The 27,346-nt window shown below is 42.7% G+C and overlaps 1 protein-coding gene across 12 annotated transcripts in view; it reads right to left on the reverse strand.

The window, feature by feature from the left end:
• SIK3 (SIK family kinase 3) overlaps positions 1-23,939 on the reverse strand; it is a 263,876-nt gene extending 239,937 nt beyond the window's left edge. For 6 of the 12 annotated variants that reach the window (XR_008669505.2, XR_008669506.2, XR_008669502.2 and 3 more), the window contains exon 1: positions 23,635-23,938. Coding sequence is in view for 4 of the 12 variants with exons in the window: in XM_019036698.4 (XP_018892243.2) it covers positions 23,635-23,907 (273 nt within the window). In the remaining 8 variants the exon portion in view is untranslated. Of the gene's footprint in view, positions 1-23,634 lie in introns of all 12 variants that reach the window. The other 6 variants (XR_008669499.2, XR_008669500.2, XR_008669501.2 and 3 more) reach the window with 2 other exon arrangements.
• Positions 23,940-27,346: the final 3,407 nt, after the last annotated feature.

Raw genomic sequence — 27,346 nt, forward strand, 5'->3', positions numbered from 1 at the left:
GTGAAACCCTGTCTCTACTAAAAATACAAAAAAAAATTAGCCAGGCATGGTGGCATGAGCCTGTAATCCCAGCTACTGAGGGGGCTGAGGCAGGGAAATTGCTTCAACCAGGGAGGTGGAAGTTGCAGGGAGCCAAGATCGCACCATTGCACTCCAGCCTGGGTGACAGAGAGAGACTCCGTCTCAAAACAAAAAAAAACAACTCAAATGAAATATCTAAAAAATATATATAATACATCCTTTCATTGGAATACCACGTAGCTTTTTTAACATTAGATACGAGAGTGAAAAAAGTAAGATGCAGACTATTGTATATTATTTACTATAATTTGTGTTAAAAGAGGAAGTAAGTAGTAGATATTTACATTTACTTCTATACACATAAACTATCTCAAGACATATAAGACACAGATAATATCAACTGCCCCTGGGAAGGGAAATCTGGATGATCATGGGGTATGTGTGAACAGGATACTTTTCACTGTATTTCACTCTTCTTTAGCTTTTATGATTTTGAACCTAACAGTTCCCTAAATGGGGTAGGCATAGCATCTCTTCATACAACTATAAACCTGAGAAATAAGCTGAACCATTAATGAGGATGACAGCATATCTGACAACTCATTTCCTGGGCCAGCCTCAAACTCACAATTACCACCACCTAAAACAAACTACATTCCCTTCCATGATCTCACCAAGTAACAAGAGTTAATTTATTCCTTCTAGGCAAACTTCCTGACTTGCTATATTTATCTATGTGCTATGTATATCCACATTCTATGTTATTGATAATTTTTTTTTTTTTTTTTTTTTTTTAGGAATCTCGGCTCTGTTGCCCAGGCTGGAGTGCAGTGGCATGATCTCGGCTCACTGCAAGCTCCGCCTCCTGGGTTCACGCCATTCACCTGCTTCAGCCTCCCAAGGAGCTGGGACTACAGGCGCCCGCCACCACACCTGGCTTATTTTTTTTTTATTTTTAGTAGAGATGGGGTTTCACAGTGTTAGCCAAGATGGTCTCGATCTCCCAAAGTGCTGGGATTATAGGCGTGAGCCACCAAGCCCGGCTTTTTTTTTTTTTTTTTTTTTTTTTTGAGACAGTTTTTTGCTCTTGTTGCCCAGGCTGGAGTGCAATGCACGATCTCGGCGCACTGCAACCTCCCCCTCCTGGGTTCAAGCAATTCTCCTGCCTCAGCCTCTCTAGTAGCTGGGATTACAGGCGCCTGCCACCATGGCTGGCTAATTTTTGTATATTTAGTAGAGACGGGGTTTCACCATGTTGGCCAGGCTGGTCTCGAACTCCTGATCTTAGGTGATCCACCCACCACAGCCTCCCAAAGTGCTGGGATTACAGGTGTGAGCCACTGCACCCGGCCAGTTATTGATACTCGTAAAACTTACTGTTGCAGGGTTCCATCACAAGCCTTGGAAGAGCTCTCTAAATCAGAACACTTCCTACCTTCAGGGCCTGTTGAGGATCCATTCCAATGCTAACTCTTCTGAACCAAGGACTGAGTTCTCCCTCTTAATCACTCAAGATTCACCACAGGACCCCAGCAAATCATTAATTTGAACTCCAATGATTAAATGAGCATAATGCAGACCATTCCCCTATTTACAGAAGAGTAAATTATGTTAATTTCTTCAATTTAGCATAAAGGCATTCTTCTGAAACCTTTCAGAATAACTGTTATTTACCAGTTTACCAAGGCAACATTCTCCCAAAATAAAATTTTAAATGATATTGCCTTAAACACAATTTTTTTTTTTTTCGAGATGGAGTCTCACTCTGTCGCCCAGGCTGGAGTGCAGTGGCACGATCTTGGCTCACTGCAACCTCCACCTCCCGGGTTCAAGCAATTCTCTGCCTCAGCCTCCCAAGTAGCTGGGATTACAGGCACCCGCTAATTACCATACCCGGCTAATTTTTGTATTTTTATTTTGTATTTTTAGTAGAGACGGGGTTTCACCATATTGGCCAGGCTGGTCTTGAACTCCTGACCTCGTGATCCACCCGCCTCGGCCTCCCAAAGTACTGAGATTACAGGCATGAGCCACTGCACCCGGCCGCCTTAAACATAATTTTAATTATTCTGGAATGAGACCAGGTGTGGCTGCTCATGCCTATAATCCCAGTGCTTTGGAAGGCCAAGGTAGGATAACTGCTTCAGGCCAGGAGTTTGAGACCAGCCTAGGCAACAAACCGAGACACTGTCTATACTAAAAATAAAACCACTAGCCAAGTGCAATGGTGTGTGTCTGTAGTCCTAGCTATTCAGGAAACTGAGATGGGAGGATCACTTGAGCCCAGGAGTTTGAGGTGACTGTGAGCTACAATCACACCACACTGCACTCTGGCCTGGTCAACAGAGCAAGACCCTGTCTCTAAACAAAACCAAAAAACCATTCTGGAATGACATGACAGGACATGAAACACTGCTCAAAACAGCAGCTAATGCTACCTCCATTCTCGCTCCCTGTGGCAAGCAGGTTATTTTTGGACCTAGCCTATGAAGCAGCACTTTGTTGACTATGAGCTTCATCCTCTGAATATTCCTTTCACATTCAACCTTGGTCCTCGCTTTCTGGTGCAGAGCTCCAAAACCTCAATGGAATACATAATAAAATGTTGGGTTACTTTAGGGCAAAAGGTTAAGCCTACAAAAGCTTTCTAATTGGGAAATCTCTTCCATGAAAGCATACAGAAATTTGCTGACTCTTTCTTTTCCGAATAGCTATTTGCTTTCTTTGGAAAAAATCTTCAGTCAAACACAAAAGCCAACTACCTAGCAAAGCTCAAACACAGACAGGTGTTTTGCAAGCACAGTAAATCTCAAGGGTAACAAATCAACAAGAGATAATATCTACTAATAAGCTGCTTATTGCTGTGCTGGGAGAGTTAACTGCCTAAAAATCTCTCAGTTAAAACTAGCATTGAGGAAAAAAAAATTTTAATACAACTAAAAGAAAAACAAGCTCATTTTCTACCCAGAGAAAATGTGCAAAGGGAAGAACCCCTGTAAGTCAACTATTCTGCTACATAAAAACCTTTTATTCCAGAGTTATTTTCAGTGTCACTTAATTCCAGGGTGGAGACTAAGGGTCCCAAACAAACCTGTGTGTGTATGTGTGTATTTTTCTAGCTTAATAATTCTAAAATCCACGGTTAGGCTTTTTCAGGAAAGTCTGAAAGTCACAAAACCCCTATTATGCTTTTTGAGAACAGAATGGGTAATCATGTGAAAATACATTTGTAAATTAGCAGTTATTTAGAATAAACAATTTCAATTGCAAAGAAAGCAAGGATTTTATCACATTAGGCATGCCTTGTTCCATTAGCTCAGTTCCCTAGACCTTAAACTTCTCTGATGCTCACAAGACCCTGAAGTTGGTTCCTACATGAGAAAGACATTACAGAAAATCCCAAGAGAATGCTCTATTTCAGAGTTTAAGAATTTCTGATGTTGTACAGAGAAAGGAGGCTACACTAAAGAATAAGAAAGTGATTATTCAGCAATGTTATCTGAACTTAATGCAAGTCACATCCAATGAATCAGTCAAATACTGCATGCCACAGGAAGGTAACGTGTCATGCACAAGGTGGGAGGATCAAGGTGGCTAAACTGAAATCTGCATAACACCTTTTTTTTTTTTTTTTGAGACGGAGTCTTGCTCTGTCACCCAGCTGTAGTGCAGTGGCATGATCTTGGCTCACTGCAACCTCCACCTCCCTGGTTAAGCAAGTCTCCTGCCTCAGCCTCCCAAGTAGCTGGGATTACAGGCCCAGCTAATTTTTTTGTATTTTTAGTAGAGATGGGGTTTCACCATGTTGGCCAGACTGGTCTCAAACTCCTGACCTCAGGCAATCCGCCCGCCTTGGCCTCCCAAAGTGCTGGGATTATAGGCGTGAGCCACCACACCCGGCCTGAGAATTGTCATATTTTTAATTAAATTAAATTAAAATTGTCATATTTTTAATTTAAGCCGAAATCTGCAAAACACTTTTAAGTAATGTCTTTTCCACTATCTGCTTCGACATCAGTGGGGTGCCAACACAATCATCTCGATACCTTTTCTGCCACCTACCCCTCTGTGTATTTTGCATCAGAAAACTGTGAGAAAAATGTTGCTTTTCTAGAAATGCCCAAAGTTATAAAATGAGAGTTTTTTAAAAGACACTAAAGAGGTCATGCCAGAATTAAGTATGATATCCTAAAAAAAAAACTCTTTACACCAAATAACACCCCAAAAATCCTTTCTGCTTTGCAGGCCGACTTTCAGAATGGATTAAGTGTTTAATTGTTAAGTTAAATGAATGTTTCCAAAGGTATAGCAAAAAGTTTAATAAAGGAGATTATAGAGCTTCCCAAACTGTGGTATAATATATTTAAGAGTGCTTAAAGCTGGCCTCCCAAATATACTTTAAGTTGTATAAAGCTATCATAATTAAAGCTGTACAGTATCAAAGCAAGAAAAGACAGCACACTCAATGGATTAGAGTTCAGAAATGTACCTAAGTATCTATGGGGGTTTTGTAAATGATAGTGTTGCTTTTTAAATCAAGAAGGAAAAGAGCAATTATGCAATTAATTGTGTCAGGAGAAGCTAGAGACCTGGAGAAAAACCTAGACTCATTTATTCAATAAATGGAGGGCCTATTACAAGGCAAGCACTGTGCTAGACACTGAAAATAAGAGCAAGGGAAAAACAAAACAACACAATACATTGCCCTCATGGGACTTACAGTCAAGTAGGAGGAAGCCATTAATAATCACAAAAATAAATGTAAATTTACAACTCCAATAACTTCTACAACTCATCCCCTATCTCATTTGGTTTATATCAAAATGCATTTCACATGAAGCAAAGATTTACATTTAAAAACAAAACCATAAAAGTAGTTGAAAAAAATGGGTAAATATTTTTATATAATTAGAATTTTAAAAAGCAAGCCATAAAGAGAAAACACAGAAAAATCTGACTATAAAAATAAAAGCATTTTCATTTTATATTAGACACACACACAAAGTCAAAAGACAAAGAAAAATATCAGTAATATATTTTATAAGGTAACTAATTTCCCTAATATTAAAAAGCTATTACAGGCCAGGCACAGCAGCTCATGCCTGTAATCCCAGCATTTTGGGAGGCTGAGACATGAGAACCATTTGAATTTGGGAGGCAGAGGTTTCAGTGAGCCAAGATTGCACCACTGTACTCCAGCCTGGGTGACAGAGTGAGACTCCATCTCAATTTTTTTAAAACATTAATAATAATAATAAAGCTATGACAACTGATGAATAAGAAAAAGCCAAAACCCCAACAGAAAAGTAGACAAAGCAGAAAGACAACCAACAGACAAATTAAATGATGCTCGAATGCATTAATAAGTAACTACAAATAATAAAATGACATTTTTTCACCTGTCAGATTAATTCCCTAAAAAGGCTATTTGCAGGGTTAAAAAGAACAGAAAAATCACTGTCATACACTCTCAAGCTGAGTGAATTGGCATGGCCTTACTTGGAGGGTGATGTGGCAACATCTACATGATTTTAAGCACTCATACTTTGATCCAAGCATTCCACTTCTAGTAAATTATTCTATACGATTACCAAGAAAATGAAGACTCTGGCTTTAAAAGAAGATCAGAACATTGTATATATCATGATGGAAAAGAATACATAACTTTTGAGACGTTGACTCTAGGTCACACTAAATAAAACTCTTTTATTTTTTAAAATAAGTCTACGTGTTTTGAATAGTAAATACTGCAATAGCAAATAAATGGAATAGGAAAAAAACACTAGCACAAGTGTGCAAATATAAATGTGCAGAAACAACTTATGTAAAATTTGTAATTAAAACATTAAAATCTTGGCCGGGCACGCTGACTCACACCTGTAATCCCAGCACTTTGGGAGGCTGAGGCAGGGGGATCACTCAAGGCCAGGAGTTCGTGACCAGCCAAGCCAACATGGTGAAACCCTGTCTCTACTAAAAATACAAAAATTAGCTGGGTGTGGTGGCGCGCACCTGTAATCCCAGCTGCTTGGGAGGCTGAGGTGGGAGAATCACTCGAATCTGGGAGGTTGCAGTGAGCCAAGATCATGCCATTGCACTCCAGCATGGGTGACAGAGAGAAACTCTGTCTCAAAAAAATAAAACAAAATCTAGAAACAACCCTAAAATCTATCAATAGGCTACTATGTAAAGTATAGTATATCCATAAAATAGAATACTCTGCAGCCATTAAAATGATTGAGACAAGGACAAAGTGTACTGACATGGAATAATGTTGGAGATATACTATTAAATGAAAAAACAAGTGGCAAACTAGATTGTGGTATGTTCCCATTTTTAATTAAAAAAAAATTTTACCATGTGAATGGGAAAAAAATCTGGTTATAAATAGTTAACAATGTTTTCTCTGGAGAGATGAGGAACTTTCACTTTCTTTGTTATACATTTTGTAAGGTTTGATTATTTTGTAAGACACATGTATTAGAGAGGCAAATACATAGACAGATGTTTTTAAAGTCTTTGAGGCTAGAGGCCGGGCACGGTGGCTCACACCTGTAATCACAGCACTTTGGGAGGCCGAGGCAGGCATATCACGAGGTCAGGAGATCGAGACCATCCTGGCTAACACGGTGAAACCCCATCTCTACTAAAAATTACAAAAAATTAGCCGGGCGTGGTGGCAGGTACCTGTAGTCCCAGCTACTTGGGAGGCTGAGGCAGGAGAATGGCACGAACCTGGGAGGCGGAGCTTGCAGTGAGCCGAGATGGCGCCACTGCACGCCAGCGTGGGCGACAGAGTGAGACTCCGTCTCAAAATAAATAAATTAATTAAAAAAATAAAGTCTTTGAGGTTAGAAAACGTCCTGGGAAAGAGAGAGCTATATGAAAATGGGAGAAAGTACAGAATGAGCACAGAGGAAAATAATCTCAATAAAACATAGTTTCAGAGTTAAAACAACTATATAAATTAAGAAACTAGAGAATCAAAATTAAAGACACTTGTGCTGCAAACAACACTACCAAGAAACTGAAAAGACGACCCATAGAATGGCAGAAAATATTTGTAAATCATGTATCTGATAAGGGACTTGTATCCCAAACATAAAGAACTCTTACAACTCAGCAATAAAAAGACAAATAATCCAATTCAAAACCGGGCAAAGGATGTTAATAGACATTTCTCCAAAGGAAATATACAAATGATCAACTGGCACATGAAATGATGCTCACTACCATTGTTCGTTAGGGAAATGTAGATCAAAACCACAATGCAATACTTCTTCACATCCACTAGGATGGCTAAAATCAAAAAAAAGAAAAGAAGTTTTGGATGTAGACAGAACAGAAACCCTCATACATTGCAGGTAAGAATATAAAATGGGGCAGCTACTGTGGAAAACAGTTTGGAAGTTGCTCAAAACCTTAAACAAGGAATCACCACATGACCAAGCAATTCCACTCCTAGGTATATGCCCAAGAAAAAATGAAAACATGATCACACAGAAATTTGTACACAAATGTTCAAGACCATATTATTCATAATTGCCAATAAGTAGAAACAATGCCCACCAATTCATGAATTGATTTTAAAAATGTGGCATATCCATACAACATAATATTATTCAGCCATAAAAAAATAATGAGATTCCAACATATGCAAGAACATGCATGAACCTTGAAGGCATTACACCAAGTGAAAGAAGTAAAATACAACAGGACACCCACTGCATAATTCTATTTATATGAAGTGTCCAGATGACGTAAATCGATAAAGATTAATTTGTTGTTGCTTAGGGCTGAGAAGAGAGGTTGAAGAAATAAGCAGTGACTGCTAATGGGTACCATGTTTCTTTTAAGGATAATGAAAATGTTCTAAAATGTATTATAGTGATGGTTGCACAGCTCCATGAATACACTTAAAAAAACTGAGTGAACTGTATGGTCTGTGAAGTGTACCTCAATAAAGCAGTTGAAAAAATTATAAATTAAAGAGAAACTGGAAGCCCCCTGAGGTTAAGTAATTTGCCCAAACTGCTGGCTAGTAAAAACTGGAACCAGAAACATCCCGATTCCCGCACCAGTCTCAGTTCTTTAACTACAAATTGTCGCAAGCAACTCTGATGGGCCAAAAAGGTTCCACAAAGAGCTGGAAAAACAGAAAACCTATTCTTATCCTGGTATCAGGATAAGAAAAGGAAGAGAAATTTAGGTAATGCAACTAAATTTTGGTTTTCAAAATTTAATGTGACTCCAAAATGGATGCGTGGCCTAAAAATCTAACAACCATTGATGTAACCTCACTGCTATATGAGGTTGTGACTTGGTATAACAATACCCCTTTTACTGAGAGCTCAATTAGAGCAGGGCACTGGATGCAGCTGCTGCCTCAAAAGGAAGGAGGAAAATGAGATCAGAAGAGGCAGTAGGCTAAAATCACTGGCTACCCTTTTGCATGGTCAAAGGCCAATGAGTAACATGCTTCAAACAAGTTATTTTATTCCTGAGAACTGTGAAATCCTTTAAAGAGATCCTAAAGTACCATCCCAACATTTAATTACCTCCCAGAATTACCATACACATGTAAGATATTTAGGTATAATATATGAAAGTGTTGTTTCTGCAGCTGACTTGGACCCAAAGATCATTGCCAGAATACAACTACCCCATTTGACTAGAATAACAATATCCCTGTTGATGTAGAAATGGAAAGTAAGCCAAGAACATACAATCACTAAAAACATTATTTTGAGGGTTTAAAAAAATGAAGTACCAAAAAAATTCAACTATTGTCGGAATGCTGCTTATGCAATATTAGAACATTCTAACAGAAGGAAAAGACAACAGGAGGCAGGAAGCAGAAAGAGAGAAGAAATCCTGCAGGTGTCCAACTCATCCTAATAAGAAACACACAGCTCTGCTCCTGTCTTCCACAATAAAAACAATTCTGTTTCTTGCAGCATATGAACCAAGATTGCTTCTGCCAGAAACAGAAAACAACTTACTACAAGAAAATGTCAACTTGTTCCATAGAACACTACACTAGCAGTGAACAGATATAAACCTCTTAAACTAAAGAGTCTGGCCAGTTTCTTCACCAAGTTTTTAATACCACTGACTCATTACCAAATTCAGCTCAGTTCACACAAATTCTAACATAAGTGGACAAAAATACCACCTCGAAGTACACACTATAAATAATAAAAGATTCTATAAGATAACTTGTCCTCAAATTTCTAACAGCTTTGACTTCTTTATTATTTTAAATTAACGCAGAAGCTCTCTTAGCCCACCTTCACTCAACCAACCTGCCAAAATAATCAATGCTTGTCCTTGTCTCAGTAAAGCAACCAATGCCCCCAACATGCAAACTGGCCCCAACTAATAACAGCTGTCTCTTACTCTTATAAGCTTCTGCTGCTCCCATTATTAAGTTTTTTGGTTTTTTTGTGGTTGGTTTGTTTGAGATGGAGTCTCGCTCTGTGGCCCAGGCTGCAGTACAGTGGCAGGATCTCGGCTCACTGCAACCTCTGCCTCCCAGGTTCAAGCAATTCTCCTGCCTCAGACCTCTCGAGTAGCTAGGATTACAGGCATGCACCAACACACCCAGCTAATTTTTGTATTTTTAGTAGCGACAGGGTTTCACCAGGTTGGCCAGGCTGGTCTGGAACTCCTGACCTCAGGTGATCCGCCCGCCTGGGCCTCCCAAAGTGCTGCAATTACAGGCATGAGCCACGGCGCCAGGCCCAGCCTCCCATTATTAAGTTATATTCTTACCAATAATTAACTGTTTTTTTCCCAAACCTATTTATACCAGTTGCTCATTATTACAGTTATGTAATTTAATTAAATAGAATGTAAACTGATGAAAAATTAAGGAGATACGTTTCTATGAAAACTTCATCAAATGCTTAAAAAGATATAGTAAATTAGACGTGAATGAGATGAGTATGAAAGACTGGGAAGGAGTCATAAAAATCAAGAGGGATTCTGTACTAATATTGCTTCACAAATGCCATTAAATTCATGTTCTGCTTCAAAAAGCAAACAAAACTGGAAATTATAGATAATGAATTATGGGTGTATTTAATGGAAACAAAATTAAGGAACTCCAACTAGGGCATACAAAGAAAAAGCCTTGGCCCTGCATCAACAGGTTAACAAAATATTAACCTATGTTAACAAACATTAATATTTAATATTAACAAAAAATATTAATGTTTGTTAACATAGGTTAAGATATTTTGATATTAACCTATGTGCTAATCGATCTTTCTTTCTTTCTTTTCTCTCTCTTTTCTTTCTTTCCTTTTTAGAGACAGGGTCTCTGTCACACAGGCTGGAATGCAGTGGCGCAACCATAGTTTACTGCACTGTAATCTGGAACTCCTGGGCTCAAGCAATCCTCCCAGCTCAACCTCCCAAGTAGCTAGAACTACAGCCACTCACCACCATCCACCGCTCACTTATTTTTATTTTTTGGTAGAGATGGGGCCTCACTACTACCGTGCTGCTCAGTCTGGTTTTGAACTAGCCTCAAGCGATCCACCTACCTAGACCTCCCAAAGTGCTGGGATGGCAGGCATGAACCACCATACCCAGCCCTGGGGTTTGGTTTTGTTTGTTTGTTTAAAGAATCTTCATCTATTTAGAGATACATGCCAAAATACCTACCGATGAAATGAAAGGATTCTGGGATATGCTTCAAAATCCAGGAAAAAAGCGGGGAAGTGGGAAAGGTATAAATGCAAGATTGGTCACAAGATGACAACTGTTTAAACTAGGCGACAGGCACATGGGGGTTCATTATATTATTCCCTCTACTTTCATTTATGTTTGAAATTTTCCACAATACATACTTTTTAAAAGAGTAATGCATGAGCCAGGCATGGTGGCTCATGCCTGTAAGCCTAGCACTTTAGGAGACCGAAGCAGGCGAACTGCCTGAGCTCAGGAATTCGAGACCATCCTGGCCAACATGGCGAAACCCCATCTCTACAAAAAATACAAAAATTGGCCGGGCATGGTGGCATGTGCCTATAGTCCCAGCTACTCAGGAGGCAGAGGTTGCAGTGAGCCGAGATCATGCCACTGCACTCCAGCCTGGGCGACAGAGCAAGACTCCATCTACATAAAAAAGAAAAACCAAAAAAAAAATTAATGCATGAATATATATTTCTGATTTTCCTGCTTTATCAGTTTTTCCCCTCAATTAACTAAGCATATCATAACCAAAACTTACTGTATAGGAGGGCTTCTATCGGAGATAAAAGAAAAGCAGTTACCACCAAATGTCCAAAACACAGATAATTCCACAGTCATAACCCCACAACATACTAAGCACAATAGCCTATATGGCCCAATTACCCTTGAAAATCTCTTAACCCATAAAGTACAATGCACACAGCAAATTTAAACATGATAGGACTGCTGCATTACCATATTTATTCATATAACTTTCTCCTTCACAATCTCCTTGACTATCTTTTCATCATTAAAACGAGGGAGGAGCAATTTACAACTTTTATTAATCTCTGAAATTCTCACACTGGTTTACCAAAAAATAGTTATTTAAAAATCAGTGGTAGGCTGGGTGCAGTGGCTCACGCCTATAATCCCAGCACTCTGGGAGGCTGAGGCGAGTGGATCATGAGGTAGGAGTTCAAGACCACCCTGGCCAACATGGTGAAACCCCGTCTCTACTAAAAATACAAAAAAATTAGCCGGGTGTGGTGGTGGGTGCCCGTAGTCCCAGCTACCTGGGAGGCTGAGGCAGGAGAATCTCTTGAACCCAGGAGGCAGAGGTTGCAGTCAGCAGAGACTGCGCCACTGCACTCCAGCCTGGGTGACAGAGTGAGACTCCGTCTCAAAAAAAAAAAAAAAAAAAAGTCAATGGCGAGGCAAGGTGCAATGGCTCACTCCTGTAATCCCAGCACTTTGGGAGGTCGAGGCAGGTGGATCACAAAGTCAGGAGTTGGAGAGCAGCCTGACTAACATGGTGAAACCTCGTCTCTACTAAAAATACAAAAATTAGCCAGGTGTGGTGGCACGTGCCTGTAATCCCAGCTACTGAGGAGGCTGAGGCAGGGGAATCACTTGAACCCGAGAGGCAGAGGTTGCAGTGAGCCAAGATCATGCCATTGTACTCCAGCCTGGACAACAGAGCGAGACTCCTCCATCTCAAAAAAAAAAAAAAAAAAAAAAAAAAATCAATGGTTTGGGTGATCAAGAGTCTGTTTCTCATTAACCTCTCTTCTTCCCTTCAGCAATTTCTCCAGTTTGGGTTTTTGTCCCTTTATCAAAGATCAGGAGAGAATGATGATTTATAAAAAGCAAGTAAAAGGTTAGACTTGGCCGGGTGCGGTGGCTCATGCCTGTAATACCAGCACTCTGAGAGGCTGGGCGGGGGGGTGGATCACTTGAGGTCAAGAGTTCAAGACCAGCCTGGCCAACATGGTGAAACCCATCTCTACTAAAAATACAAAAATTAGCCAGGCGTGGCTGTGGGAGCCTGTAATCCCAGCTACTAGGGAAGCTGAGGCAAGAGAATCGCTTGAACCCAGGAGGCAGAGGTTGCAGTGAGCCGACATCGCACCACTGCACTCCAGCCTGGGCGACAGAGCAAGACTCTGCCTCAAAAAAAAGGTTAGACTTACACTTGAATTCTTGTCATTCCTCTTCCAAGTTTGGTACAGGGAAAGATGGATTACACAGCTGCTATAACCTTCTCCTGACTTGTACTATATCTATGGGACTAGGTTTAGAGGTGTAGTAGAGACTTAAAAGCCCTACACCCCCAAGCCAACAAAGGTAGATGGGAGACAGATAAGATAAAGAGAGTCAGTGTGGCTTGCAGTGAGCCAAGCCTGCTCATACACTGCTCAGGAGGTTAACTCTAGTGCGGCCTTTCTGGAAAGCAATGTGGCAATATACATATTAGGTGCCGTACGTGCATGTGTTCCCTTTGGCACAGTAATTTCCCTTTCAACAATATATCCGGAGCAAAAAATCAGAAGTACATCAAAGACTTGTGCACAACAATGGTTATCACAGAAAATTTGTAAAGTGAAAAACCAGAAATAAAATTGTAAAAAAGATCCAAAAAATAACAGCAATGTTATGGTAAAGTAAAACTGATGTTGGCCAGGCGTGATGGCTCACACCCGTAATCCCAACACTTTGGGAAGCCAAAGAGGGAGGATCATTTGAGCCCAGGAGTTCAAGACCAGCCTAGCAACATAGCAAGACCCCCATCTCTACTAAAAATAAAATTTTTTAAAATTAGCTGGGCATGGTGGCATGCACCTGTAGTCCCAGGTACTCAGGAGGCTGAAGTAGAAGGACGACTTGAACCTAGGAGGTGGAGGCTGCAGAGAGCCATGATCACATCACTGCACTCCAGCCTTAGGTGACAAAGCGAGACCCTATCTCAAAAATATAAAAAAAAAAAAAACTAAGGGATTTGCAATTCAAATTGCAAGACTTACTTTAGATACACTGATCTTCCTAATAATAAAAGTTTGAGCTATGCCAAAAATCAATTACTAGCCCAGAAAAGCTGTGAACTCTCCTTACTCGGAGATTTGTGAGAAAAAGGTAGAAAATTACTTTTCTTTAACATCTTAACTATAGATAGGAAATTCCAATAGTAAAAGTCAAAGATGTATTAAGGGTATAAAAACAAACTCAGCTCTTATTTTTAATCCTTATATTCATGTACTCAAGGAATATCTGCAGACATTGCACTAAACATAAGGAATACAGCAGTGAATAACAGATTAAAATTCCCACCCCCACAGGGCTTACATTAGATTATCACACTGTGCCATCCTAATGAGCAGTATAAGTTAGGTTAGGTATTTTTCTTTGGTCCTTTTTTATTTGAGAAGTGCTCTGGCTCTGTTGCCCAGGCTGGAGTTCAGTGGCGCGATCATAGCTCACTGAAACCTTGACCTCCTGGGCTCAAGCGATCCTCCCACCTCAGCCTCCTGAGTAGCTGGGACCACAGGCATGCACCACCACACCCCTGGTTATTTTTATTATTATTATTTGTAGAGATAAGGTCTCACTATGTTGCCCAGGCTGGTCTCCAACTCTGGGGCTCAAGTGATCCTCCTGCCTCAGCCTCCCAAAGTGCTGGGATTACAGGTGTGAACCACTGCATCTGGCCAGGTATTTTCTTTTTTTACTTTTAAGTAAAATTATGCTTGGAAATTTCAAGTATGTCAAAGCACTGTCAGAAAATAAACGGCATCTAGCACTTGGACTAATCCAGAGATGCCCTTAATAAATGTTTATAAGAGTAAGAAACTGGCTGGGCGCGGTGGCTCACGCCTGTAATCCCAGCACTTTGGGAGGCCGAGGCGGGCAGATCACGAGGTCAGGAGATCGAGACCAGCCTGGCTAACATGGTGAAACCCCGTCTCTACTAAAAATACAAAAAATTAGCTGGGCGTGGCGGCAGGCGCCTGTAGTCCCAGCTACTCCGGAGGCTGAGGCAGGAGAATGGCGTGAACCCGAGAGGTGGAGCTTGCAGTGAGCCAAGATCATGCCACTGCACTCCAGCCTGGGCAACAGAGTGAGACTCCGTCTCAAAAAAAAAAAAAAACTAAGAAACTGTGTGACTCAGGTATTGGGGTGGCAAGAAGACTTCATTTCACTGAATGCTCCTTTGTACCTTTTGAATTTTGGGCCATATATCATCCATTTCTATTTCTGATAATTTTGCACATTTATTGGATGGATGGATGGATGGATGGATGGATGGATGGATGGATGGAAGGAATAAAAAATTTCTTCTCCAAAAAATTCCGTCTCAAGAAATGTGGGCAACTAACCTACATTTTGACATTCTATTCTTCTGGGGGGAGCTGTGAAAAGTAAAGTATACTGCTGGTAAACATGCGCTGGAGCTGAAACTAGACAGAAATTTGATAATTTTTCAGAACTTCATCAAAACCTAAATTTAGTTTAAAATAACTGGCCGAAAGTATCCAACTGAGTGAGCTCAGCCCACACAGACAAGCTTCAACAGGCAATGAGTCTGCTTCTCTTTCCGTTTCAACTTCTGGGAAATGTGGCTAAGTATTCACAATCTGATTCCTACCTCTTTGAAAAGCCTAAGTCTGAGATAAAATACCATCAGTGTCCAGAGGCTCCTTGTCTACCACGGATCACACACCTGCTAAACACAAATATGTTCCTAACATAACTTAGTGATGGCTCATCCAACAGTTCCGTACTCGCTTCCGCAATTCTATTCTGAACAGATCCAAAAGAAGTCTTTCAAGCTAATTCATTCAAGACTGTTGAGACTTCTCAAGGACACTGCCTACGCCATTTATTTAGCAATGTTTTATTAGATTAGGATAAAAGCCCATTTGAATGTGTATAATTTTCACCCTCTTGATGTTATCATTCATCCACGGGACTGTATGACTGTATTATTATCCCAGAAAGGGACCAAGCTACTCGCTATTAGGAGGAACCAGGGACTCACCTACCTGATAGGTGAGATCATTCATCTGGAGAACAGCCATAGCCCACAGACCAGAAACTAGAACTATATTAAGAAGAATTCCTTCTTGTGTTTACTTAGGATAATGAAAAAAAACAAAACAAAACAAGAGGAACCTTTGATATAAGTGGTTCTCTTGACCCTCACCTGTGTCATCAAGGTATGTATCTAGATGACCAGTTCTCTTAATGAGTTATAAGATGTCACCATCCCTGGAAAGTGTTAGTCATTTAGTAAGTGAGGAGCCCATCTAAGAAACATATCCTCAAAGGTAGATCAGACCAGCCCAGCAGAACAAATGTATAATTACCAATATTCCCTAGGAGTTAGCTAGATATAATGACATGAGAAAACTACGTAAGGCAGACTACTTTTATGGTCATTGCATGCTGTGTTTACTTCTTTCCCTTTTTATTTTCTTCATATCTCAGTCATGCCAAGGGGCATCTGACTAGCAGATTTAAAGGCAAAGCAGTGGACCCATAGGGTACTAAAGGTTAGTGGCAAAGGTGACAGGGTGGTATAATGCCAAAGGACAGGTGAAATACAGGGTTGGAATATTTACTCTTCCTCTCTACTCGGAAATGTTTCCTCTCATCATGACATCTCGCTTTTGGTTTGTCTTATAGAAAGGATAAATATCTTAGACTTTAATTGGTATAGGTGTATCTCGCTTCCCCAGTAAAAAAGCAAGTGCTCAGAAGGCAAGGGCACTGTTTTCTGTGATTAGAGAAGTCAGGGTAGAATTAAGTAGGAGTAGTGATAACTGGATTCTAACTCCAGCTCCCCCACTAACTAGCTATAAGACGCCGGGAAAATGGGAGTGAGGAGAGAGATGAGCCATGAATCTAATGGATAATTGGTCTAAATGACTTTAAAAGTCCGTAAAACCCTGAGGTTTTTCTTTTCTTTTTTTTTTTTTTTTTTTTTTTTTTTGAGACGGAGTTTCACTCTTGTTGCCCAGGCTGGAGTGCAACGGCACAATCTCGGCTCACTGCAACCTCCGCCTCCTGGGTTCAAGCAATTCTCCTGCCTCAGCCTCCCAAGTAGCTGGGATTACAGGCATGTACCACCACGCCTGGCTAATTTTTTGTATTTTTAGTAAAAACAGGGTTTCGCCATGTTAGCCAGGCTGGTCTCAAACTCCTGACCTCAGGTGATCCACCTGCCTCAGCCTCCCAAAGTGCTGGAATTACAGGCGTGAGCCACCACGCCAGGCAAAACCTGAGATTATAAATTCTGTTAAGTCTGTCTTTCCAGACTCTGGAAAAGACAGAACTAGAATAGAACCTCTCTAAGGTCTTTTTCATGCCCAATAAATCAACAAATACTTGTTAGTTGATCATGCTTAATTTATGTGCAATTTATGTCAATATTCCTTTACAGTGAGAAAGAATGTAAGTTGTTAAAACTGAACTCCTCCCTTGTGCCAAGAAATGCATCAGAAAAGGATTCTTGCTCTTAACCATAAAATAACCAGCATGAGTTGCTGTTTTTGTCTTGGTTCGTTTTCCTGAGACAGGGTTTCACTCTGTCACCCAGGCTGGGATACAGTGGCGTGACCATAGTTCACCGCAGCCTCAGACTCCCAGGATCAAGTGATCCTCCCACCTCCACCTCCCAAGTAGTTGAGGCTACAGGTGCGCACCACCACACCCAGCTAATTTTTAAATTGTTTGTAGAGATGGGATCTCACTATGTTGCCCAGGCTGGTCTTGAACTCCTGGCCTCAAGTGATCCTCCTGCCTCATCCCCCCACAAAGCACTGGAATTACAAGCATGAGCCACCATATCCAGCCACATTTTAAAAACATAAATTAGGTGATATTAGTGTTCTGCTTGATACTCTCTGATGTCACCCCCGTGTCACACCCAATTCCACAAAATGGCCATAAGACCCAGATGATCTGGCCCCTCCTACATGTCTGGCCTCATCTTTTCCCATCCTTCCACTTGTTCGCTAAGGTACCATGGCATCATGACCTTGTGTCTAATCTTTGACCAAACCAAGCTCACTTCTGCCCCATGGCCTTTGCACATGCCATTCCTTCTGTAAGGAATCTTCTGTCTTCCAAATCTTCCCAGGTTGGCTTTTTCTCATCACTCAGGTCTCAGCTCAAATATCATCATCTTGGAAAGAAAGGTCTTCCCTGACCACTCTATCTGAGGCAGCAGCCCTCCCCAGGGATTCTCTAGTCCATTTATTTTCTTCCTGGTATTCATTCCTATATGAAAATTTTAATTTTTTTACATGTCCCTTGTCTGTCTCCTTCTACTAGAAAGCTCCAGAAAGGCAGATGTTTTTTGTCTCCCTTGTTCATTGGTGCACTCCAGACCCTAGAATGGAACCTGACAAAAAATTTTCATTCAATAAATGTGTTGAATGAATAAATGATTAAGGGAAAGGTTCCATCTCTATGCAGATGTCTTAGGTGTTGTTTTACAGTTACAGTGGCTCTGGTGAGTAGAAAGCATTTCTTTTTCTTTTCAAAGCATCCATTTTGTTCTCTTTTATGCGATGAACTAGAAAACATTAGCCAGACTGAAGCCTGAAAAATGAAAACAGCACTTCTGGCACAGAAATAACTAGTCTGGGCACCTCTGGCTTGAGCAAGATCTATGACTTTCTAGGGAGCTGGCACCAAAGTCAAAATGTTAAAATAAACATCTTTGATGTAGAAAGTGGAATACTGGTATTTTGACTCTGGAGAGACTAGTCTCAATCAGTCTTAGCTCTTTACAAAATTTCAAAAACGTTTAGCAACCCCATTACCACTGTATCAAACTGAACATAATCATCTTTCAATAGTCACTTCTAGATTGTCTAGGGATGGGGCTATCTTCCTCAAATGTATCTAATGTAAATTTTGCTTTCAATTTCTTTTTGACATAATTCTCTCCTACTTACCAAATGAATCTTGTTTTCAGTTTTCTAATGGGTGAAAGCATCATCTCATGTGCTTCGTTAAACTCTTCTTTAGAGGTGAAAATAATGCTTTTAGCCCACTTTAACTTGTTCTCCTCATGGAAATGAGTTTGCACTAAACCACACCGATGTGTCTGGCTAGTCAATATTTGGAAAGGGGTCATAGGGCAAAATGTCTTCTCTGTGTAATATTTAAAGTTAAGAATTCTGACCTTGGCCGTCTAAGGCCTTTGCCTGTGCACGCAAGGGCAAATGTGTCCTTAGGCTTGCAGGAACATTTCTTAAACATTTCACTTAGGTCAGGAGATCGAGACCATCCTGGCTAACACGGTGAAACCCCGTCTCTACTAAAAATACTAAAAAATTAGCCGGGCGTGGTGGCGGGCGCCTGTAGTCCCAGCTACTCGGGAGGCTGAGGCAGGAGAATGGCGTGAACCCAGGAGGCGGAGCTTGCAGTGAGCCGAGATCGCGCCACTGCAGTCCAGCCTGGGCGACAGAGCGAGACTCCGTCTCAAAAAAAAAAAAAAAAAACATTTCACTTAAACCTAATTTAAGTGGACCTCTGGAGAAAAGACTGCACTCAACTCTGTTCCATCATCAACATAACAAAAATTTGTTACACAAAACACACTGAAAATTCAAGGCAGCCCAAAGCAAAAGCCAGTGTTGGTCACAGTTTTCATTAGATAAGTCGCATTGCTATTTAAAAAAAAAAAAAAAAAAAAGTTTAACTAATGAAAATTTATGTTTTAAAATGCCGATTTCATGAGATTAGCCAGCCTGTACCCTATACAAATTAAATCCAACTATCTCAAAGTGGCACCTGCAATAGTAGCAAACTTTTTTTTACCATGAAAGTCTATCGTCAGGATGGCATCTACCTACACAAAACTAATGGCATATGCATTCATGAATCGTGCCCAAGGGGTGAGAAGCAAAAAAAGGAGGACTATTATTATGTCCATAATATTATTACGTTACTAAAACACCTGATAACGATGATGATGATGGTAATATTTACGTCATGCTATTAGGGCACCATGCTGCTCTAACAGCTTTACATACACTATCTTCTTTAATCTTCATAACACCTAAACTTGTGAGGTAAGTACTACTGTCATCCCACTTTACAGATGAGGAAACCCAAGCACACAGAAGTTAAATAACTTCTCACAGCCTAAAAATATCCAACTATTAAGCAGCAAAAGATTCAAACTCAGGTTGCTTTATCCAAAGCTGGAACTCTTACCACAAACCAGTAACAGGCAAGTGATATATATTTGTTGAAATATAGTTTAAACGTATTTGGCCAAAGGCTTTTATAGTCATGCATACTTTAAAAAATGCATATGGGCAAAGCATTTGGGTTACAGACTCATGCCTGTAATCCCAGCACTTTGGGAGGCTGAAGCAGGAGGATCACTTGAGTCCAGAAGTTCAAGACCAGCCTGGGCAACATAATGAGACCCCATCTCTACAAAAAAAATTTAAAAATTAACCTGGTGTGGTGGTATAAGCCTGTAGTCCCAGCTACTTAGGAAGCTGAGGCAGGAGGATCTCTTGAGCCTGGGAGTTGGAGGTTACAGTGAACTCTGACAGTGTCACTGCACTCTAGCCTGGATGACAGAGGAAGACCCTGCCCCAATATTTTAAAAAAGGAAAAAAAATGCATACAAAATCTATCTACTCTTTGTTCCCAATCATCCAACTAGTGAAGGTATAATTAGGCACAGGCAACAGACTACCTGCAATCTGAGAGCAGAAAACATTCTTTTTTAAAAATATCTTTAATACTTTATAGTTTCCTACCAAAAAAAAACAGAGCCAGAGAACCTCAGGCTAAGTAAGGCTCTTCCAAAGAAAAGGAAATCAAAGCAGGTAGGACAAAGACAGCCAGGGTGAGCTACTAACCAAAGTATGTCACAGCTGAACATTCTCTCCTGGTAACTGTTCTGCAGTGCCACTCTAAGCACTGCAGTGCTACCAATATGAAGTCTGAGCTCATGAATGCCGTGCTGCAAAAGTAACCAACAACCAAATAGGAAAAGCTTCACTTTTCTCTACTGATTTTATTCATCCCAGGATCCCACTCTAGACGGTTTGAGAGTTAACAGAATTTGGGAAAGGGCCAGCTTAACCACGCAGTATTGGATGGAGTGCAGTACCCTACTCAATAAATGAGGTTTCCTTTAGTCTCTTAGTTCTTGGAATGGGTCATGTGTGTTTAAAAAAAAAAAAAAAAAAAGGAGGGGGATCATAATTATTTCTGATGTTCAGAAAATACCTATTACCTAACCTCCTTCAGCCAACACAAGTATCATCTGAATTACCTCTGTCTGACTGTTATATATGGTTATAAGAAAACCCAGACCATTTCCTACAAGGGGAAAAAAAAATCACACACCTCTAAAAGACAAAACAACAAATGATACATTCTGGAAACAGATGGGGGAAAAAAATAACTCTCTGTTTCCAAATGACCCCTCTGCAGAAGTAAGATAAAGGCTGCAGTGCATGGGGAGAAAAAAAATTAACCTGAGTTAACTGAAGCAGCAGCTTCGGCAACTTCTAGTACCTATGCACCTTCACCACCGTTATATAACCAAACCATAACCTTAATAGGCGATCGTACTGTATGTCGACAGCTGTTAGGCACATCTAAGCTGTCAGCATTTGAGAACCCCTTCCAAAGTGGATTCAGAGAAGCATGGAGCAGGCCAAAATATGCTCCTGGTTCACCCAGAGCACATGACAACTCCTTGTGAATTAAGCTTCACTCATGTAGTCAGAGTAATTTAAGCAGCAAAAGATATAGCACTTGTAACTGTAACTAGGAAATTGCACACTGCTACAGAAACACAAATGAATGCTGGTGTGGCTCCTTCACACATGCAACTCATTGTCCAAGCCATTTCAGTCTCATTCAAGACTTTGAATATTTCCATACATAGGAATTGCACAACTGCATACCACAAATGATCAAAGATAAAAACCAACATAAACAGTGACACCCGTTTGTAAACAAGCCAGTGTTTAAAATGCTGCAGTCCTAAAGGATACCAAGGTCTCAGAGAAAAACTATGAAAAACACACGCACGCACACATACACACACATGAAAATTAGAAAGCGGGCAGACCAGCCATAATTAGGCACTGGCTTTGCTGACTACTGAAGATAGAAATATCTCTTTTATATTAAAGCGAAGAATCAACTGTTTGCAATTACATTTACGAAAACATTCAACCCTGTCTGTAACAGATTTTATCAATATTTTGATGTATCCAAGGGCTGGAAGATTCAAAATTCTTTAAATCATGAAACCATAAACCAGGCAACCAATTAAGTTCATGGAGACTATCCCCCAGAGGTCAGAGCAAAATAACCACAGGAGCACAAAGTGATTACACAGAAAACAGGCAGAAAAAAAGGAAAGAAATAGCAAAACAAGGAACAAGGCATATTGTTTGTAAATGTAAGTTTGCCTTGGCTAATAGTCAACTAGACTGGAAACACGGTGAGGGGCTGGGATGGCAAGTGAGGAGCACACCAAAGTCTTGGCTCAACCGACTTCCCCCGACTGCCCCTCAGGGTCTGAGGGAGCCCTGGACTTTGGTATCTCATTCAGCTCTGACCTGCAGACTAGAGGCCCTGTGATAAAAACGGACAAAAAGGCTGAAGAGGGCCCTCCAGAGGAAGTGAAACTGACCAATCAATTCGCCACAGCCACCCACCCTGACACCCTGGTAAGAAGGGCCCCTTGTAGCCTCAGGCAGAACGATGGTGGGGAAGGAACTTCAGGTTGCAAGTGATCAGGAGAGAAGGCCTAGATAAGTCACTGGCTTCAGAAAACAAGCCACTGCCATAAAAGCAAAAACAAGGTAGGTCATGACAACCAGAGGCTAGGCTGAGGAGGTGAGGGGAACTGATGTGGCTTTGGTAGGAGGCGGCAGCAGCTGTAAGGGTTCTTCATTCCTCAGGTTGAGGGAAAACACAAGCTGCAGTTCTAAACATAATGAATGACTACATTAAAAGTATTCATTCAAGTAAGATATTGAGCAAAGAAAATTTTAGAGTAAAAATGGGCTTTGCGGGTTCCACCAAAACCAAGATTCCTCCTGATGTCTTAGATTCCAGTACTCCCAACGAAGGCTACAGGAAAGTGCTACCATATTTCCTCAAAGAAAGAATTTTACGTGCATACATATATAGCTTCCTAATTGACCTTGGCCAATTTCACTCCTATAGCGCCTCAAATCCCTTTGAGAACTAAGGGCTCGATGAGTGTAATCTCCCGGTGTCTGGGTTCTTCAATCACAAGCTTCCCCCCAACCAGTAAAAGCCCACCCTGGGTTCTACAAAGCCCACAATTCCCGACCCTCCAACAACTAAAAATAACCAGCAATCAGCTCTCCCAAATTGTTTAACCCCTGACTACCTAGTGCCATCATAAACCTGGGACACCCCCCACCCCCACCTCACTCCCCCATTCCCTGGGCCCCTTCCTGTGGACAAGCAAAGCAATTTCCCCCTTATTTCCCCATTTTCCTCATTGCCTCCTCCACTAATCGTGTCTCCTCGGGATCCCCTTCGCACCATCTATCAGTCTTAGATGATCAAATGCGGATTCCTGTCTCTGTCTTAAGGCACCAGGATCCTGGGACCTCCCAGCGCCCTGCAGACGTGCACATTCCCAGTCCGTGCCCCAGCCGTCCTGGGTCCCCTTACAAGCCCGGGTCTGCCACTTCACCCTTGTTTTTCCCCATCCTCCGGGTCCACATTTTATATGCCCCTGCCCTCATTCCCTTATGATTCCCTAGCTGCTGGTTCCAGAGTCTTCTGGGCTTACAGTCTCCCGGCCCTCGGGGAGTTCCGACCCCTTCTTTCCAATCATCCCCTTTACCCGCCTGCCCTCAGCCCCGAGGACCCCTCCCCGCGCCCGGCTCCTGGGCGCCGGTGCTCTGTGCCCTCGGCCCCCTGCTTGGAGTTCCGCCGTCTCGAGTCCCAGGTGTCCCTAGCTCCGCGCCCGCCCCGCCGCGGCAGGCTCCCTCCCGCCTCCCGGCCCCCAATGCTCCCAACACGCGCCGCGCTCGCCGCCCCGACCCCCCGGCTGGGGGCGCGGACCTCTCCCGGCCCCGCCACGCTCCGACGGCCGCCTGGCCCCTGCGCCGGTACCTTGGCCTTGGTGACGAGGTGCGTGGCCCGCTTGACCACCGCGAAGTTGCCCTTGCCGATGGTGCGGTCGATCTCGTAGTAGCCGATACGGGCGGGCATGGGTCCGCGGGAGGCCGGGGCTGGGGGACGCGGCTGGCCGGCCGCAGGGGACACGGCAGCGGGGGCGGCTGGGGACCCCGGCGCGGGCGGAGGCAGCAGGCGGCCCGCGGGCCCGGCTCCCCCCGTCCCGGCCCCGGCAGCCCCGCCAGCTCCGCTCGCCGCCGCCGCCGCCATCTTGTTGTGCAGTGAAACCTCCGGGGCCGCGGGGAGCCGGCTCGGGGGAGGGGGCAAGGGGGGGCGGGAAAGGGGGGGGGCGCGGACGTCACTCGGGGAGGCGGGGCGCCTTCGCCGCCCGGCGCCCGGCTCCATGGCAACCGCGGGTCACGTGCCGACGCGCGTCACTGCCCGGAGCCATGGCAACCGTGACCTCACCGGCGGGCTCGACCTTCCCGCGTGGGCCCCGGTTCCTGAGGCGCTGGCTCCCGGGTGCCCCCCTCCGGGAGCTGGCGGTGGGAACCTCCGATGGGCCCCCAACCTCGAAGCCTCCGCCACCTTTCCCGAGTGGGGGGCGCAGGATGCCCGACCCAAAGCCAACCCCCCACCGCCGCTCGAATCGCCAATGTGACCTCTACTGTGACCTCTGTCCCAGTTCAACGATCACCCAACCTCCCTTAACAAAAAAAAAGTGTTTCCTCATCACCAAAAATACCAGCGTTGTCCCACTTTAGCCCTTGAGGCCACAAATGCAGGAATAGCTACACTCTTTAAGCAACTGTAACCAAGTTGGTAACAACGCAGGGGAATTCTTCGGTAAAATTCCTTCCTCTTACAAAATCCAGCTCACCCTGCACAGTCAACCTAATTGTCACCGAATATAGGAGAATGGGGAAACTAGGATTTGCGTGTTCAAGGGCGGACAAGCCAGTCCAAACAGGCATTCCAGTCACTGGGTGGGTGACAGCCAAAGAAGGTACGTCATTTTCCTTCCTACCACCCCCATCTCTGAACAATTCTACAGGGATGTCTGTCAGAGTGCCTACATACTATTTCTGTTGCTTGTATAACCCTGATGAAGCAGTGGTGCGCATTGTCCAATGAACCACGTCGTGTTTAAACAACAGTCGGTTAAGCAAAATAAGTAAGTAAATAATAAAAATTCCATCCTTCCTAGTGACTCTCCGAGGACATTGAGGGTCATCAAGTTAATAACTCCAGCAATTTCATATCTCTTTTTCTTCCCTTGCCTATTACCTGCATCCTTCATAGCTCCCAGGCTTCCTCCTCCTCTCTCCCCTTCCCTTTATTAAATAGATTAACTTAGCTGCTTTAGGTGAGGGTTGCAGGTAGGAAATCAGACTGTCAACAAAATAGTCTTTGGCAGGCTGGGTGGAAAGGAGGGAAGATTGTGAATATTCCAACGTTAAAATGTATTCCTTTGGACTAGTCCTGATCCATCCATATCTATGTCTCTCTCAATGGTAGAACTGTATTGTCAGGTCACTGCATGCACAGTATTAAAAACTGACACCCAGGGCACTGTAAATGTGTGGAAGGAGAACTCGTGTTTACTCGCTGACCAAAGAACACTTCCTGGTGCTCCAATTCCCTATCCAACCATGAGTAATGGCTGGGACTTAAGATGGGACAGAGGGGTCATCCCACAATGGTCTTGGATCAATTCCCTGGTAGCTGTTCCAAACTGCCAACACAATTTACACTAATTGGCTCCCTTATTAGCAAATAAAGATAAGAATGAAGTGGGCCTTGGCTTCTTGCATTGGTTAAGCCCTTTCATCAGCTGAGCTCATTCCATCCCAGATAAATGATGGGGTGTGACCTGCCTCTCCTATCACTTCATGGCTCTCAGCTGCCTCTAGCAGGGACTATAACTTTGGTGCTGGGCTTCACAGCTGCAGTTTTTGGTTTTTTTTTTTTTTTTTTTTTTTTGAGACAGAGTCTCACTCTGTCACCCTGGCTGCAGTGCAGTGGTGCAATCTCAGCTCACCACAACCTCCACCTCCCAGGTTCAAGCCATTCTCCTGCCTCAGCCTCCCGAGTAGCTGAGACTACAGGCGCACACCACCATGCCCGGCTAATTTTGTATTTTTAGTAGAGACGGGGTTTCAATATGTTGGCTAGACTGGTCTCGAACTCCTGACCTCGTGATCCCCCAGCCTCAGCCTCCCAAAGTGCTGGGATTACAGGCGCGAGCCACCGTGCCCAGCTACAGCTGCAGTTTTACCATCTCCCTGGGTGTCTCAACAGAAACCTTAGCTGGCTAGTAAAGCAAATAAAAAAATCTTTCACTGTGGAAGCTGCAGGAGCAGCACTGAAACCATTCTTACTGATGACTGTATGATCACAGAGTGTCCTCCGCTAATGGAGGTAATTCGAACATCAAATATCAGAACTTTTGCTACTCTCTCAAGAGTGACAAAAACAAAAACAACTCTGGGAAGGACCTAGAAAACGCAGCATTGTTCTAATTTCCACAGAGAAGAAGCAGATGACTCTTGTCCCTCAATAATGACCAGAACATATGCTGTGTGCTGTGTGTTATGTCACTTACGCTCTTCCTGTATAGATTGAGGTCACTAGATGGTGTTTCTGATTGAGACTTTGGTAGAGACTTGCTGGAGATCTCTTTGAAGAATAGTCCTCTTTGGCACAAAGAATATAGAAAATTAGAGAAGGGAGTAATCAAAGGAGATCATCAGGCAAAAAGGAAAATAGTTTAGATGTTTACGTTTAATAAGGATTTATTGAGTACCAAGAACTGAGTTCGGTTCTGAGAGAAACTCAGAGTAAATAGCAATCTGCCACACGTTATGCTAAACAGTGTACCTAAGGGAACTCACTTAATCTTCACAACAACCTAATTAGATGGTTTGTATTATATCTCTGTTTTGCAGATAAGGAAAATGAGGCACATAGGGATTAGGGGAATTGGCCAAAGTCATAGAGCTAGAAAGTGACAGAACTGGGATTAAAACCCAGGCAACCTACCTCTGGAACCTAGGATCTTCCCCATTGTATTATAATCCCTGTCAAGGTAGGAGCCAGCAGGAAAAGTGGTCTCTCCATTAAGTTCAGGGTGACTGGGCTCAGTTTCGACCAAGGGAAGAAGAGTATTTTGAGAGGTCTTGAAAGCAGGACAGAGCAGGTAGCAGAAGCATATGAATAAAGACAACAAGACAGTAAGACTGAATGAAGTGCCTGCGATGGCTTCACTTGTAAATAGCACCAAGAAGAGAATCATGGCTTATTGTGTAGAAGTATTTCTGGCCCTTGAGGCCACACCTGTAATCCCAGCACCTTGGGAGGCCGAGGCGGGCGGATCACAAGGTCAAGAGATCGCAACCATCCTGGCCAACATGGTGAAACCCCGCCTCTACTAAAAATACAAAAAAAATTAGCCGGGCATGGTGGCACATGCCTGTAATCCCAGCTACTCGGGAGGCTGAGGCAGGAGAATCGCTTGAACCCAGGAGGCAGAGGTTGCAGTGAGCCGAGATCGTGCCACTGCACTCCAGCCTGGCAACAGAGCAAGACTCCATCTCAAAAAAAAAAAAAAAGAATAAAAAAGAATATAGGCCTGGCCAGGCACAAGTGGCTCACACCTGTAATCCCAGCACTTGGGGAGGATGAGGTAAGTGGATCACTTGAGGCCAGG

Source organism: Gorilla gorilla, chromosome 9 (genome assembly GCF_029281585.2).
Source record: "Gorilla gorilla gorilla isolate KB3781 chromosome 9, NHGRI_mGorGor1-v2.1_pri, whole genome shotgun sequence".
Lineage (NCBI taxonomy): Eukaryota > Metazoa > Chordata > Mammalia > Primates > Hominidae > Gorilla > Gorilla gorilla.